The 15,288-nt window shown below is 43.3% G+C and overlaps 1 protein-coding gene across 3 annotated transcripts in view; it reads right to left on the bottom strand.

Annotated features, from left to right (window-relative positions):
• Tnr (tenascin R) overlaps positions 1–15,288 on the bottom strand; it is a 400,720-nt gene that overhangs the window by 56,751 nt on the left and 328,681 nt on the right. For all 3 annotated transcript variants that reach the window (XM_074047403.1, XM_074047404.1, XM_074047405.1), the window contains 3 exons: positions 14,333–14,483; positions 9,861–10,130; positions 4,043–4,228 (listed from right to left, as the gene is read on the bottom strand). In XM_074047403.1, the coding sequence (XP_073903504.1) occupies positions 4,043–4,228; positions 9,861–10,130; positions 14,333–14,483 (607 nt within the window). The remainder of the gene's footprint in view (positions 1–4,042; positions 4,229–9,860; positions 10,131–14,332; positions 14,484–15,288) is intronic.

Here is a 15,288-nt window from a genome sequence, read left to right as displayed (position 1 = left end):
AGAGTTTACAGGGGTTCTGCAAAGAATAGTAAATCAGGTGGCACCCATGTTTTAGGGTAGAGGTGAACTGTGGGAATAAAATGGACCTGAATGTGAGCCAGGGGAAGACTGGGCTGCCATGGACCCAGGTCAGAACCTTGCAGAGATGAGTAATGATAAAAAAACTCCAATGGACTAGCACAGGGAATTTGAGAAATTTGCTTAAAGATGCACATTCATGAAGCTGTACATCTTAAACCTGACTGAGTTGATATCAAAAGCCATGCTATAAATGAGTGCTTTTCACCAATGAGTGTGCTCATGAATTTCTCCGGGCTCTGAAATGCAGGCTGTGACTCAGCAGGTCTGGGAAAGGGGCCTCTAACATCTCTCCAGTAATGCCTATACTGTGGTCCCCACATAGACTTTGGGTGCCATGCTGATTGCAGAAGGTCATCCTAAACCAACCATCAGCTCACAGACCTCTGCATTCCCATTATGGTCCACCTACTGAGCAACCCTCTATGTTCGCAGCATTACCTTGAACTTCTTTAAAGCCTCATGATGATACTATGAGGGGAGTCATGTCAGTCTCCCCTATATAGATGAAGAAACAGGCTTATAAAGGTGGTCAGTTACCCCAACTCACACAGGAAGTGGTGAGACTGGATCCAAGCCCAAAGGCTGGACTCTGCGCATATTTCACAGACAGCACAGCCTTCAAATAACACTGGGGTTCCCTGGGTCCTATGAAAGCTTTGGTGGCAGAAAAAGTTTCCTTCGTAAGATTCAGGTGGGGAAGTTGAGGAGACAGTACAGCTATTTAGAGTTGCAACCAAACTCCCTTTTCCCTTCTCTCCTTCATGCTCCTTTCTTTCTCCCTATGTACTGTAGCAAGAGGCAAACAGTCCTTGTAACTAACATCTTGGCATACTAGTGCACTGTACTTGATTTCCTTAACATGTCTACAATTCCTTCTCAAATCAGGTAGTTATTTGCCTTTATAAATTTCCCTGGCAGTAAGCTCCCTGGGATAATTATGAGAAATATACAAGCTCAACTGTAACAGAAAATATCAATCTATCTAAGCCCACTATTCAGTAATAATTTCCCCATCCCTTATAGGTCTGTGGCATTTAAATTTGGGGTCTCTCTTCTTTAGTGGAAGCAGCCAGGGAAGGGGAGCTTTTGGACTGGGACTCAGAAGTGGCTTTGAGTCATAGTTATGCCCTTGCTAGCTTTGTAAACTGGGAACTCTTCTTGAGCTTCAGTTTCTTCACCCATAAAGTCGGGATTATAACAGTATCTACCTCGTAAGGGTATTGTGAAGATTAAATATGCTACAATTATGTGAAGGTGCCTGGAGAAAGATAGATAATCAACGAATGTAGAGTCTTATTCTTTTTTTCTTTCCAATAGTGGGAAATAATAACCAGGACATGACTGGGTTCTCTATGATTTTATAACATAGCCTCCATCCAAACAACTAGACATCATTTTTCTAAAACTGCTAATTGTCAATGCAGCCACTCCCTGTGGCCATAAGCAGGGATGGGCTGTTTCCTCCTGTATCATTCCTGTATGATTTTGTTTAGCTTAATTTTTGTGAATGTCTCCAGCTCTCTGCAGGGCTGTATGCCAGCTGTTCTGACCCTTCTATGTCTAATTCAGTCCTGTTAACCTGCTTGGTCAGCATATCTTCCCATCTCCTTGCTGTGTTTTCAGCAGTGTGTCTGTCTGGAAAAGGCATTTTTAATATTGACTTTAACTGGCTTAATTTGGCAAGGAGGTTTGGGATTTCAGCTTGGAGAAAAACAGCTTAGATTATACTGCTCTTGTTTACTGTACATACACTGTACTCTGCGTCCCTTTCCCAGTAAAATGGCAAATGCTTTTGCAAGAAGCCAAGGTACAAGTTAGTTTCTGTGAGTATTATTCACAATAGTTAAGCTATGGAAAACAACCAAGATATCTCACTATTGATGAATAGATTAAGAAAATGTGGCATTTATATACAATGGAATTTTATTCAGCCATAAAGAAGAATGAAATTTTGTCATTTGCAGGTAAATGGATGGAACTAGGGAAAATTATTTTAAGTGTAGTTAGTCAGGTTCAGATAGCCACAGGTTGCATGTTTTCTCTCATATGTGAAATACAGGCCTGACACAAATACAAACAATACTATGAAAAACAGGTCATGCTAAGGGGAGGTCACCTATGAAAGAGGGATGACAAAAGAAGGAAGTTAAGAAGGTGAATATGGTTGATGCACTTTCTATACAAGAATACATATAGGATTTCTAAGCCAGTTAAATCCCCATAAGAAGGGGACTAAGGTAAAAAGGAGAAAACTAGAAGAGATGAACCTATCCAGGTTATAATACATACATATATGGAAATGTCACATATCTAGCTATCTTAAACAAGCAGAGATGTCTATTTTTTTTTTTTACAGAAATGGAGAACAAGAGGGGAAAACAGATTTTGCCTGGGGACATGGCACGAGTGGGACGGGGGAAGGACATGGGGAAAGGGTGTAAGAGGGTGAATATGGTGGAAATATGCACTCGTGTAAAAATGGAAAAATGAAACCTTCTGAAACTATTCCAGGAATGAGGGGAAGGAGAATAAAGGAGAATGATGGAGGGGAGTAAATTCAACTATAATATAGTGTAAGAACTTTTGTAAATGTCACAATGTGCCCCCAGCACAACAATAATAATAAAAAAATACAATTTGGAAAAAATTCTCTGTGAGCACATGGGCAACCCCTGGTCCATGAATGCTTTGCACACATCTCCTTCATCTGGAAGTCTCGCTTTGCATTTGCAGGTATCTACCCTTTTGAGAGGTCCCTCAGGTAGGTTTTCTTGGAGGCATATACTGAGTAGCACAGGAAGACCACTGACTAGGCCCCACACTACCAGGGAACAGGAATTATTCCCCAGCCAGGTGTCATGCTGACCTTGGGCACCACCTCAATCCATACAACATCCTCTTTCCTTTGACTCCAGCAACAGCCTCCGAGCCACCTCCCTGCCCCTGCCCTTGCCCTCCTTTCTCCACACCTAGTCATCAGTTTGACTTATTTCAAATCTCTCCCTGGTAGTGGTGGCACTTGGGAGGCTTAGGTAGGAGAATTTCAAGTTCAAGGCCAGCTTTGAATATTTAGTGAGACCCTATCTCAAAGCATATATTAAAAATAAAATCCCCACTGCTCTCCACTACTTTCTAGAATAAATCAAGCTCTTTATAGGGTATATAAGGCCTCTTGCAGTCCATACCCCAGTCATAGTAAAATTATGCCATTCACATTCAATCATTCATTCATTTGCTCAAGAAATATCAATAGAGGATCCAGTGTGTAGGAGACATGGCTGGGCCCTGGGGGGGGGCGGGGTTCAAGGATGACCAAAAATAGACAGGGTTCAGCTTTCATGGAACTTTGGGCCTACAGATGGTCATACCCATGTGTGTCAGGGAATAAAAAGTGCAGAGGTGAGGGTGACAGGGTGATCTGATCTTGCTCCTTACAAAGCGGTGTGAACTGGACACTGAAAGGGAAAGTAGAGTGAACTAAGTGAGGACAGCACCTTAGGACAGGAGGGGAAGCATGTCTGAGGAGCCTATGGAAGTGGACCTGTGGGCTAGGAGCATGGAGAACACCAGAGATGAGGAGGAGGTGGGCCTTGGGGAGAAGAGAAAACCAGGCAGGGCTGAGCTGTTGACCTGAGAGGAATGGAAGTCCCTAGAATGTATGCATAATGTGATGGCATAATTAGAAATGTTCTTGAAGTGATTGCCTCATTTTGATGAGGTGAAGAATGGGTAAGACAGAGCTGAAGAAAATACGTGCAGGTTCTAACAGTGGTTGAGGGAAGAGAGGAGAGTAACAGACTAGGTGATAGCAGTACATTGCCAACTGATAGACATATTTGATATACACTTAACAGATTAAATCAATAGGATTTGTGTGGGCTAATTGAGTTGGAGAGAGAGAGAGAGCTGTGATGGTGTAGACTCAGCAAACATCATGCTCCCATGAGATAGTCGTACTCACCTGTGAGAGTGGCCCTGGTGGTTGGACCGATGCCCTTGGGGACCAGCACTTCGTGGTATTGCTCACCGGCCAGTGTGCTGTACACAAGCTTATACTCCTGAGCCTCTGCCTCGCTGTTATCCCACTCAAGATCAAGGCTGGTTGCTGTGCGGGAACCAACTCGCAAATTCTTGGGGGCATCAATTTCTAAAATTAGACAGAATCACCATCACTCACAATAATGTATATTTGTGGTGTATTTTGAATTTTAAAAATCTTTGTAGTGAGAACCTGTATTGTCTGACCCCTTGCTTCACATTTTAGTGAGCCCCATGGCTCCCCCTTAGCTTTTTGGTCTGCTATGACAAATTCCTTGGGAAGGTCAGAGGGTTTTACTTAGGAGTTGGACATCAATGCTCTATATGCTTCCCCCATGACCATCCAAGAGTGCCAATGGTGTTCTAGAAACTAGAAACGAACCAGTTAATATCAAAGCTTAAAAACAAAGTGAGGGAAACCCCAGTAGGAGAAAATCAAGAGTGACACCCAAGTGCTTAAAATAGGATAGAGCAATAGTAGATTTGAGTTCTAATACAACCTGATTGCAGGTTGTATTTCCCTGAGTTTCCTTGTATATACTTAGCTGAAAGGTTCGCAGGTTGGAAAATTAAGATTTAGAGGATGAGACATAGTAGAAAGAATATGGGCTTTGCAGTCTGGCCTCAGTTTGAGCCCCAGCTCTGACATGGTAATGGGACCATGGGCAAGTCTTTCAACCTTCAAGGACTTGATGGCAGTCTCTGTAAAAGGGACAAATAATACTGATAGTCTAGGTTGTTGTACAAATTAAACAATGCAGGTGAGATGTGTAACATGGTGCCTACTGCAAAAATAGGTGTCCGGTTCCCAGACTGGCTTGATGTTGCCTATGAAGTTCTTGCTGAGTTCCAAAAATATGCTTGCTTCTCTCCCCCAGAAGACTCCTTTGGGGAGGAATACCATAAACAATTTGCAGTATAATAAGGTGCTGTCCTGAAAAATTGCCACTTTAAAAAAGTTTTGAATAGTTTCTGTCTTTGAGAGTTGAATTTTACTTTGGAGTGGACCAGCCATTTGCTGTGAGAAACCTAGAGTGGACTGTTGCAATTTGCCAATGCCAGGCAAGTGTGGCCCAGTTGTTCTTATGAAGAGCAGAGGGCTGTGAATCAATCTGAAAGCAGAGGCTGTGAGTGAGAAGTGTTCTGTTTAGTGATGTAAATTGGGGGAAGTTTTCAGCAGATTTATGTCTCTGCAGGCTATTTTTCTGAGAAATATTGCTTCTCTATGTACGTTAGTATGCCAGATACTGTGCATTTGGACGTGTTGTGTGTTATTTCTTAGTGGTTATATGCTGAGGGGAGCTTGGGGGTACAGAGGCTTGTTGGGGGAACTGTCTGATAGCCCAACCCTGAATCTCACACATAAGGAGAGGCTGGGGAAAGAGCCTGGTCTGGGGCTTCATGGTGGACTGAATAGAACTGGAGTGAAAGAAATTGGTTAAGGTTAGGGTCAGGGTTAGGGTTAGGGTTAAGGTTGAGACTTGTACCTACTTCTTTTTTTTTTTTGTGGTACTGGGGTTTAAATTCAGGGCCTCATGCTTGTACGCAGGTCTCTACCACCACTTCACAAATAAAAACAAAAACAAACAACTCTCCCCACCTTTTTATAAGAACACAGAGTAGAATCTGTGCCAGTGGATTCTGGTGTTTTGGACACAGGGCCCATACCTGGTGGAAAGAGGCAGTGTTTTCTCTAGAGGAACTAATACTTCTAATGTCAATAATCCTATAAGAGGTCATTTCTAGAATGAGGACTTGCAAGGTGAGTCTCAGAACTGGGGTGAGGTGAAACTACTTGCTCTGTCTGGGTCTTGAAGCTTGGCCTCTAGGAGGGCCAGGCAGCAGAAGGCGCCACTAAAGTGAGAACTGAGCTGGTCTCTGCAACATGTTGTCAGATTAGAGGTGAGGTAAAAACAGATGGCTCGTTGGGGCTCTGTGGAGGGAATTGGGACTGTGAACTCTGGAAATGGGCACATCTAGTCTCTAAGACATAGGTTAAATCAAATGGTTCTTCTGCTTACTTATTATAGACTCCTCATCATAGCCATTACTTTGCCATACTTCTATTTTTATTCATTGGGCTCCATTGCACTGCCTTTTTTCTCCTCTTGAAACACATCAAGCTAACTCCTATCTCAGGGCCTTTGCACTGGCTGGTGAGTTTGCCTAGAATACTTTCCTCCAGATCCTCACATGACTTCTTAGGTCATATAGGTCTTAGTTAAAATGTTGCTTCCTAAAAAAAACCTTTCCAAGCTACCCCATCCAATGGAGCCTCCCTCTATTTCATCTATTCACTTCCTGTGGTAGTACTCCTGATTGAAATTATGTTTCTTTTCATTGTCCAGTTTTCCCCACTAGAATGTCACTCATGTAAATCCAGATCTAGTTTTTTTTTATAGTTTAAGAGATTGACACCCAGCAGATATTCAATAATTACACATTAAGTAACTGAATGTGTGCTATCTGTTCTGTTTTGTTAGCTACCTAAAAGGCTTCACTAAAGTCTTACTAAATTTTTTAGCTGTGGGCTTTGAGGTTGCTTGGGGTGAGGTGGTGAGGGGAAGAAAACAGCTATCATGAGGACAGCTGACTTTCCAAGAGCAGGAAGCTCTTCTGCTGTCTGCATCCAGTCTTGAATTTGTGCAGGAACTGCCTGGAGAGTCCTGGAGTGGAGTCACTGCCAAGCAGGGAGGGCTTGGACCATGGGAGCCTGGGTGTTCATATTTGTCTCCTGGGGCTGGCATATGTGATACCCCAACCTGCATGTCTCATTAGAAAGCATTATTCAGAAGTCTGAGATCCAGGCGTCAGTAGGGGGTTGTCCTTCTGAGGAGGGAATGTGAGTCTGTGGCATGCCTTTCTCTTAGCCTCTAATGACTTGCTGGCTGTCTTTGGCATTTCTTACTTGTACCTCTGCCTTAATGTTCATGTGTCATTCCTTGTGTGTACACCTGACTCTGTGTATAGACACAGTCATACTGGTTTAGGGTCTACTCTAATGAGCTCATCTCAAGTTGCCTATCTGCAAAGATCCTATTTCCAAATTCATTCATATATACTGAGGATTAGGGTTTCAACACCGTTTTAAAGGACACAACTCAATCCCTAACAGCATGAAAGAGAGATATGGGTGCTCAGATTAAATGATCTGGTGGCTGAGTTCTGTGCCTTGAGAGTTATGCTCAGAGAAGACTTTCAGAGGACAGAACTGGGCCTAGGAGCCCCCCATGAGGTGGCTTAGGTGGGGAGGGACTTGGAGATTGGCTCACTGGTTTCCTCAACTGGTTTTGCTCCAATCACTGGCGTTGATGGGCTTCCATCAGGGTTCTTTCCCTTTCAGCATGGCTCTAAGACTCAGGCAAACATCTCACTCACCATGCAGGAAGCAAATCTTTGTTTTAATTGCCTGTGCAATTAGTGCACTCCTAGTGTCAAAGCCATCACCTGGAAAAGCACTTTGGTTAATTTGAATTTAAGCTGAGTTCTGAAATGAGTGAAGGCCCTACTGTGAGGGTCTGGGTATCCTTTCATTATTCAACCAGCACCTGCCAACCCTGGGCTTTGAGAGTCTGTCTGCAAAGCTGTTTGCTTCTTCTCATCCCAACTCTCCTGTTCCCCTCAGGGAGTAGAGAGGAGTGGGTCTGAGAAGTAGGCAGAGGCTGCTTTGAGAAGGCAGCCACCCCAACAGCTGCAAATCCACCAGGCAACCAGAAACAGAGAATCACACAGCAGCCAACTGAAACTCAGGGGGAGCAAAGAGGAGACGGAATGTAATTGTTTTGATTGGAATTTTCCTGGGCCACCAGCCAATCCTGCTTCCATCTTGTCAACCTGAACATCAAGAACTTGTTTTTCATCAAGCCACTTGAGAGCCCCCTTCTCTGTTTTTGCCTCTTCAAACTCCTTATCAGAGTAGAGCACAAAGAAACCACTTTTCAAACACAAACTCTCTGGAAATTAAGAAAAGAACACAGGATTTTGGCCCATAACAGATAATACCACCCTGAGCAAGTGGTGTTCTGTGTGGGGGTTGAGGGTAGGAGGACGGCTGGCCTTGAATGTTCAAAACAAGAAGGGATATCATGAGATCCCTCCTCATGTGCTGCTGTGAACCGAGCATTGGTTTGGTTGAGTAAGAGAGAAGGCAAGAGAAATGGGCAGAATTTGGTCCCTTTTTCCAAGGAGCACACTCAGTCTTTAGGGATTTCAAGATATGTTTAGTGAAAAACCCCACCCACTAGGTGAGGGAGTGGAGTCTGCACAGGGTTGGAGAGAAAACTTTAAAGGGTCTCTTGAAGAATAAAATCCTGCCTTCTGAAGCCCACCAGTGCCTACATTTGATTGCTTTGAAGAGGGAAACTTCTGTGTGAGAGGAGCCCATCATGATTCCTGGTTTCTCTCTTTTGCAGGGCAAGATGGACTTGCCTAAATGGTGAGTTTTTCAGCAGGGCTTGGGCTGTCCCATGTTCTCATGGGACAGTTGCCCCAGGGATCTGACCCTAGTCACATTCCACCATGCTCTAAGTCCTAACATGAGTAGTTCCCCAGTTGTGCTATATGGGCAGACTACCCCAGGAGCACTGTGGCTGTTCAATTTGCAGATCCATCTGGCTGTGACATTAAACCACATGCTCCAGCTGAGGGGATATTTTTCCATCCATCTTACTTTTTGCCTTATTTATCAATAGCTCAAAACATGGATGGAGCAGGGGTACTTGAGCTTCCTTGAAGACCCTGGACTCACTTCATTCCATAGCGGGATCTTATACTACGACATAAGGAAGAGCATATGAATTAGTGTTTCTTCTACTTTATTCTGTCAGAAACTGCTGGTTCTTAGATCTGACAGATATTATCAGATTTCTTTGATCCCTGGGGCAACGGGGAATTGGCAGAGACTTTCCATGACATGTGACTTTCCCAAGACAAAGAAGCCTAAACTGACAATCTAGATTAAACAGAGACCCAATCTCAGGCCCTGGCTAGCCCACGAGGGTGCCAGGAAGCCTGTGCTTTGGATGGTGACTATCCTGCTTACCACTAGCTGGCTAGACAGATGGACACTGAGAGAGTCAAGGAGTAAGTCACCCAGAGCTCCACCTTTCCTGACTGTTAGTGATGCCGTCTGAAGAAGAAGCTGTTGGGAAGGGTGTCAGTGGTCATCACAACAGGGCAGGAAGCATTCATGGAGCTTCACTCAGCTTCCTGTGGGTGGGAATCAGGCCTCCCATTAGCCTTTGTGGCAGGATGAGTCACGGAACCTCAGTCAGAAGGTCAGCTTCTAACTGTACAGGTGGGGCTTTGTCCAATGCCCAGGCGTGCTGTCATGGTAGTGTAATCATTACCGAGTTAGAGAGTTCCTACAACAGTTTCCAGCAAACGATAACTTCCCTGAACTCTCACAAAATTGGGCTAGCAGCATGGATGCTGAAATGTCTTCAAGACAAAGTTGTCATTTTACAAATGGGAAACCTGAGACTCATAGAAGGAAGAGACTTATATTAAGTCACAGATCTGGCTAGCAGTGCTAGGATGAGAACCTAGCTCTCCTTATGACAGCGCACTGCTTTTCCTTTGTACTGTAGAGTGGACTGCAGCAGAAGGCCGCTACAACACTTCTTTTTTGAAGTGTAGGCACACATCATCTCACTCTTTTCGCACTCCTCTTGCCAGGACGACACCACCAGTTAGCTCAGCCCCTCTCTCTCCTCCCTTCCTCTTCCCCACCTCAACCTCACCTGTTGTAAATTGGGTAGCTGTGGCATCACTCTCATTAGTCCCTCGGACAGCGCTGACCGACACCTCATAGCGGGAGCCCGGCCTCAGGGCCTGTACTGAGTATTGGCTCAAGGGAGGCTGTAGCCGGAACGTTGTCTTCCCACCTTCCCCACCCACCAAGCCATATTTCAAGAGAATGAAGTCAACTTTGGCTCGAGGTGGGATCCACTCCACAAAGGCCACGGTGTCAGAGACATCTCGAACCAGGATCTGTGTGGGCCCGTCAATGACTGCATAAGAAGGATCAAATAGAACATAGAGTTAATTGAAAAATAAACCTTTGGCATCAACTCTCTCCTTTTTTTCATACATCCTCAGTCAAAGAGGATGGCTGTGATCACCCCATTGTGCAGCTGGAGGAAGTGAGACACTGTAAGAGGAAGTAGCTTCCCAGAGGACATGTACTTTGGCAATAGAGAATTGACACAGGAACACAGTTGTGCCCTTCAGTCTGCATTTGCCAGTGTGGGAGAGGGAAGGGCACTTACTGGCTTGAGAGACTCAGACCTACTACTTTCTGGAGGGACTAGGGCAGAGACCTGAAGGTGGAGCTTTGGGTGTGTGCCTCTTGCCCAGCTCTTACCTTTACGGAGCCCCAAGGAAAGATTTATGAGATGACCACACTGTCTAAACATCTGAGATTCCAACTTGGTTGCCAAAGGAGTCATGGTGAGTATTCAGAAGTTGTCCCTGTCCAGATCCAGCCAACCCAGCTGCTAAGATGGGACCAAACCCAACAGACATTTGCATGTGTGAACATGAAACACACCTGGGAATGTGCTCCTTTGAATAAAATGGGCCCCAGCCTCTTGTGGGGTATTTTTCTCCAACTGGTATAGCATTGTTTTGAGCCGGGGGGGGGGGGGGGGGGTGGGGGGTGGGGGGGGGCTTAGGAGGCCCGCCAGCACTTGTCCTTCATGAGCATTGACCTCTGACACTGTGAAGCTGAGAGGGATGCCAGGAAAAACTGGTGGGTCTCTGTCTCTTACAGGGCCCACCATCCTTGGCACCAGCACTTACTGGTGTACTGTTCATACCAAAGTATATTGGGCTGGGGGAATAAGGGAACGTAGAAGGCAAATAGAAAAGGAAAGAGCCAAATAAAGAGAATAGAAAATGGTATTTTCAACTCCTCATGAGATATCTGCAGGGATAATATGCCCTTCTTTGAGAATTACTCATTACCTGCTAAAAAAAAGTGGGCCCAGCCTCTATGTTTGCATTTTCTATGTGACTACATCCCTCTGGCTGAGGGTGATTCATAGTAAAAGTCTTTAAAAATCTTGAACTTGTACCAGGAACTCTGGTTCTGTGATTAGCTTGTATTGGACATGTACACTCAGGGCTGTTGTGGTCATTTACCACTACATTAATGCAGAAATAGGAAGCATCTGACTTGGGGGTAAGGGAGGAGGAGAGGAAAGAAGAGAGGAGAGGGGAGAGGAGAAAAGGGAAGGGAAGGGAATGGGGGAGGGGAGGAGAGGGAAGGAAAAGGGGATGGAGAACCGGGAAGGGGAAAGAGAACTGAAGAGGTGAGAAGAGGGGAAAGGAGGACGGAGCAGTTATGCAGAGAGAAGCAGAGATGAGTGACCATAGGAACTTCTAGAAATATATAAAGAGTAACTCAATTACTGAAGTTCCATTTTGTGACTCAAGTGTTTTCTGAGCTCCAGGTGCATTTCTGGCCTGCGATTCCCGTGGCATACGCTATGTCTTCCTGTAAATCTTCTTTTGCTTCAGCTACCCTTCTTTTTTACCTGAGAGTCTTGAAGACTTGTTTTTTGACCAACTCATAATGAGCCACCTTCTCTACTCTGCCTCCCAGGCTAACCTTGAGTACCTCAACTACTCAAAGGTGAGTCATTCCTGGGTACCTCACCCTCTTTCTGAGCCTAAGTTGTGGCTGTTTTCTATTAAGCGGTTTAGGATTTTTGGTCTAGCACCAGCCAAAATGAAAAATCACCTGGTTTGGAATTAAAAAGAAGTTCTGCTTTTCATATTTTAGGTAGGCATGTGATTTAGCAGGAAACAGAGCAACAGTTTCTTTTCAGCATGCTGCACTCAGCAGTTTTAGATAACCTGGGTCTTTTTATTTCATTTAATTTAATTATGAGATGGGTGAATGGCCTCCAAGCTGTGGTTGAAGTGTAATTCCTAAAACACAGTAGACACTCCATTAATGAGTGTTGAGTAAATGAAATGAATGGGTGAGACTCTTCATCCATGAGGTGGAAGAGGAAGTGAACTTGAGCTTCTTGAAAAATAAACAGCAAAAAGGCCTCAGGGAAAGGCAAATGACCACATAAGGCTTTTGTCCTTCAACTATTTAGATCCAAAAAAGCCCTAATCATAATGGGTTGACCATAGCAGAATGTGTTATGTAGCACAGAGGGCTCTAGCTGCAGGAAGTCTTGTATTTGCATTCATAAAATGGCCTGCCTGGAAGAAGCCAGTCTGAGTGCCGATGAGGACTCAGCTTCTCAGGAGGGGGTTGGTGTAGGTCAGACCTTAGCAGAAGGAAATAATTAAACAACCATTTCCTAAAAACAGCAGACAGAGTTGGGAGCCAGCCATCTTTTTTGACACTACTCTTGGATTCTGCCCTTTGGTTGATCACTTGGTAGTAATGTCCTGTTCCAACTGAGGAAGTATCAGCTTGCTTTCAGTTTGGGTCCTAATTTCTAAACAAGTTCTATCAAAAAGTAAATTGGAATACATGTTTTTCTTTTTTCCATGATTTTGTACATGATGCCAAAATGTTAATTTGGACTTTTTTTTCTTAGCTAAAAAAAAAAATCTGCCTAGCTTTATCATGAATTTCTAGGAGCTTTTAATTTTAATCTTAAGGGATTTCCAAATAAAAAATAATGCAAATTTTATAAAAATATGGCATGAATATAAGACTGAGATAGCATTTGACTCCCTTCTCTAAGTACTCTTTATACTTTGAAAGAAAAATAATTAACTATAAATGGTATACCTCATCTCGTGAAACATCTTCTCTTTCTAGCTTTCTTAACATCAATCATGGGGCCCCAAAACATTTCATATCAGAAGTGCTTGTTATGCAACTTTAAATCTTCAGGTTCTAGCATAACCTTGGGGAGCTGAGCTGTGTCCTTGGCCTTCTGTAAGTTCCTGTGGAGCACTTTAGTTTTAGGGCCATGGGGTTTCTTCTAAGACTCATTTGGATTAGAACAGTGGTTTTATAGTGAAACTTTTTTTTAAAGAACAAAATCTTAAATGGCTATAAAAAATATAAAACAGATCAAAACAGAGCTACCCTGGTTAATTGCATGGGAAAAGAAATAATTAAGGAACGGATATCCACCTGATCCTAGCATTGAGCCTAGGATCCCCATAGTGAATGGAGCATTAGTTAATGCCACAATAGGCCTCAGCACCTGATGCTATGTAGTTTGGATCTAAGTACCAAAGTGATCCATAAATATGATTTCATTACATTGTATTGTGGTTCCCTTTTCTGGTCAAGTTGATCTTTTGTTCTGGACTTAAGGCTGGTTTTCTAGGGCATCAATTTCTGTTTATGAAAAACAAGACTGTACTCACCTGTCTCAGTTTTTCTTACTGACAAAGTTGCTTAGCCTCTGAGTCTTAGCTTTCCCATCAATTAAATGAGAACCAAAAAAAAAAAAATGTCAGATGCTATTTCTAACTTTTGAGAAATTCTTGGTGAGGGCACACACATATGTATCACAGTTGCTAATTACAGCACTGAAGTTGAATATCTTTTGTTAACTAAGGAAACAATCAGGCAAAATATGACACTGTAATGGATCAGTCTTGAAAATACAATGATCTTGAATGAGATGAACTGTGGGGATGAAGTAATGATCACCTTAAGTCATCACCTTGAATTCTACCTACTGGTTTTGTATGGTTTATCTCCCACTGCCTTTACTTCTCAGCATGTTTTCTGAGTATATGTATAGATACCAAGTGTTAAGAACTCTCTTATCAATACAATGCTAATCATTTTGTGTGCTTTATCTAATTTAATCCTCATATTGACTCAATGAAGGAGGTATCATGCCTCATTGTTTTAAGACAGATTGAGATTTGGGAAGGTTTAGCTGACTTTCTCCAAATCTCATACTGGTTCCAAACATCATGACACTAGGAGTTGACAAATGAGGCTTCTTAATGAGTAAGTTCAGAAAATATACACTGGCAATCTCAACAGAAAGTTGAGATTCCCAGATGTCTATGCCTGCAGGGATGAGCAATAAGGGGTTTGATCAGTGAAGCATCTGGTATAGTGGTCCATCTCCAGGAGTATCCACCCATCATCTCAGCTCTGGGGGGGAATGCTGGCATCTCTTTTGCCTTTCCACTCCTTGGGCAATTCTGCAATTCTTTTTCCTGAGTGACCTAATAGGCAGCCCTGGGGGAAAGGGTCAGAGTCACTCACCAGTAGAGACGCTGGCTGAGGTGGGGGGGCTCCGAGCTTGTTCCTTCAGTGCCACCACGTTGACAATGTACTCTTCCCCAGGCTTTAGACCCGTCTGGTTAAAGGATGTAACATCACTGGGGAGCTGAGCAATCACCCCTCCTTCATTGTTCTAGATAGGGGGGAGAAGCAGAGAAAGCAAGAGTCAGAGAGAAATCTGATGAGAGAAATACAAAGGTGTGGAACACTGTGATCTGGAAATTAAAAATGGGAGTGTCTATTCTCTTTGTGCTGACTGCTGCATATCTGGGGCCAGGAACAACTCCCAGCAAGCTTAAAAGGAACCAATTTTCAAGAATATTTCCTTGGCCTCTCCTGAGTTTTCTGAGTTTGCCAATAAAATTTAGTCATGAGGCGGTGGATTGGCTCTTGCCAAAAACTAAATGTTCGTTAAACTATAACGTTATAAAAGTATATTATACTTTTTTTGGCATTGTGATATGTAGTATGTCCTGGGTTATTTAGAAAAATATAGTTGTATGTGTATGTGTGTAAACATCTTTGTATATACCTACTACATATTTCAAACTAAGACATTACCAGATTTTTTTCTATGAACAAAAGATATTATTTTGCTATATTTGGAGTTTCTCATGGTGTTATATTGGGTGCAAATCTGTCAGTATCTTGTTTTTCTTTCATTGAAATGAGTTAAAACTCAGTGGAATAACAAAGAAATGCAAAGAAAAAGGAAGCATGGAATGAAGAATAATGCAAAGGAGAGAAGGAGGAGACAAATCAGTGGAAGAAGAAATGAGAAAGGCCAACTCAATGATGCTGGATCCAGGATCCATTATCAGTCTTTCTAGCCTATCATCTGTCTACCTACCTATCAATCATACATCTTCCATGTGTGTTTTTGGAAACAGAGGATACGAGAGGACCCTTCTAGTGGCACTATCCTTCTTCTCTGTTCT

Source organism: Castor canadensis, chromosome 11 (assembly GCF_047511655.1).
Source record: "Castor canadensis chromosome 11, mCasCan1.hap1v2, whole genome shotgun sequence".
NCBI lineage: Eukaryota > Metazoa > Chordata > Mammalia > Rodentia > Castoridae > Castor > Castor canadensis.
This window is presented reverse-complemented; position numbering and strand designations above follow the sequence as displayed.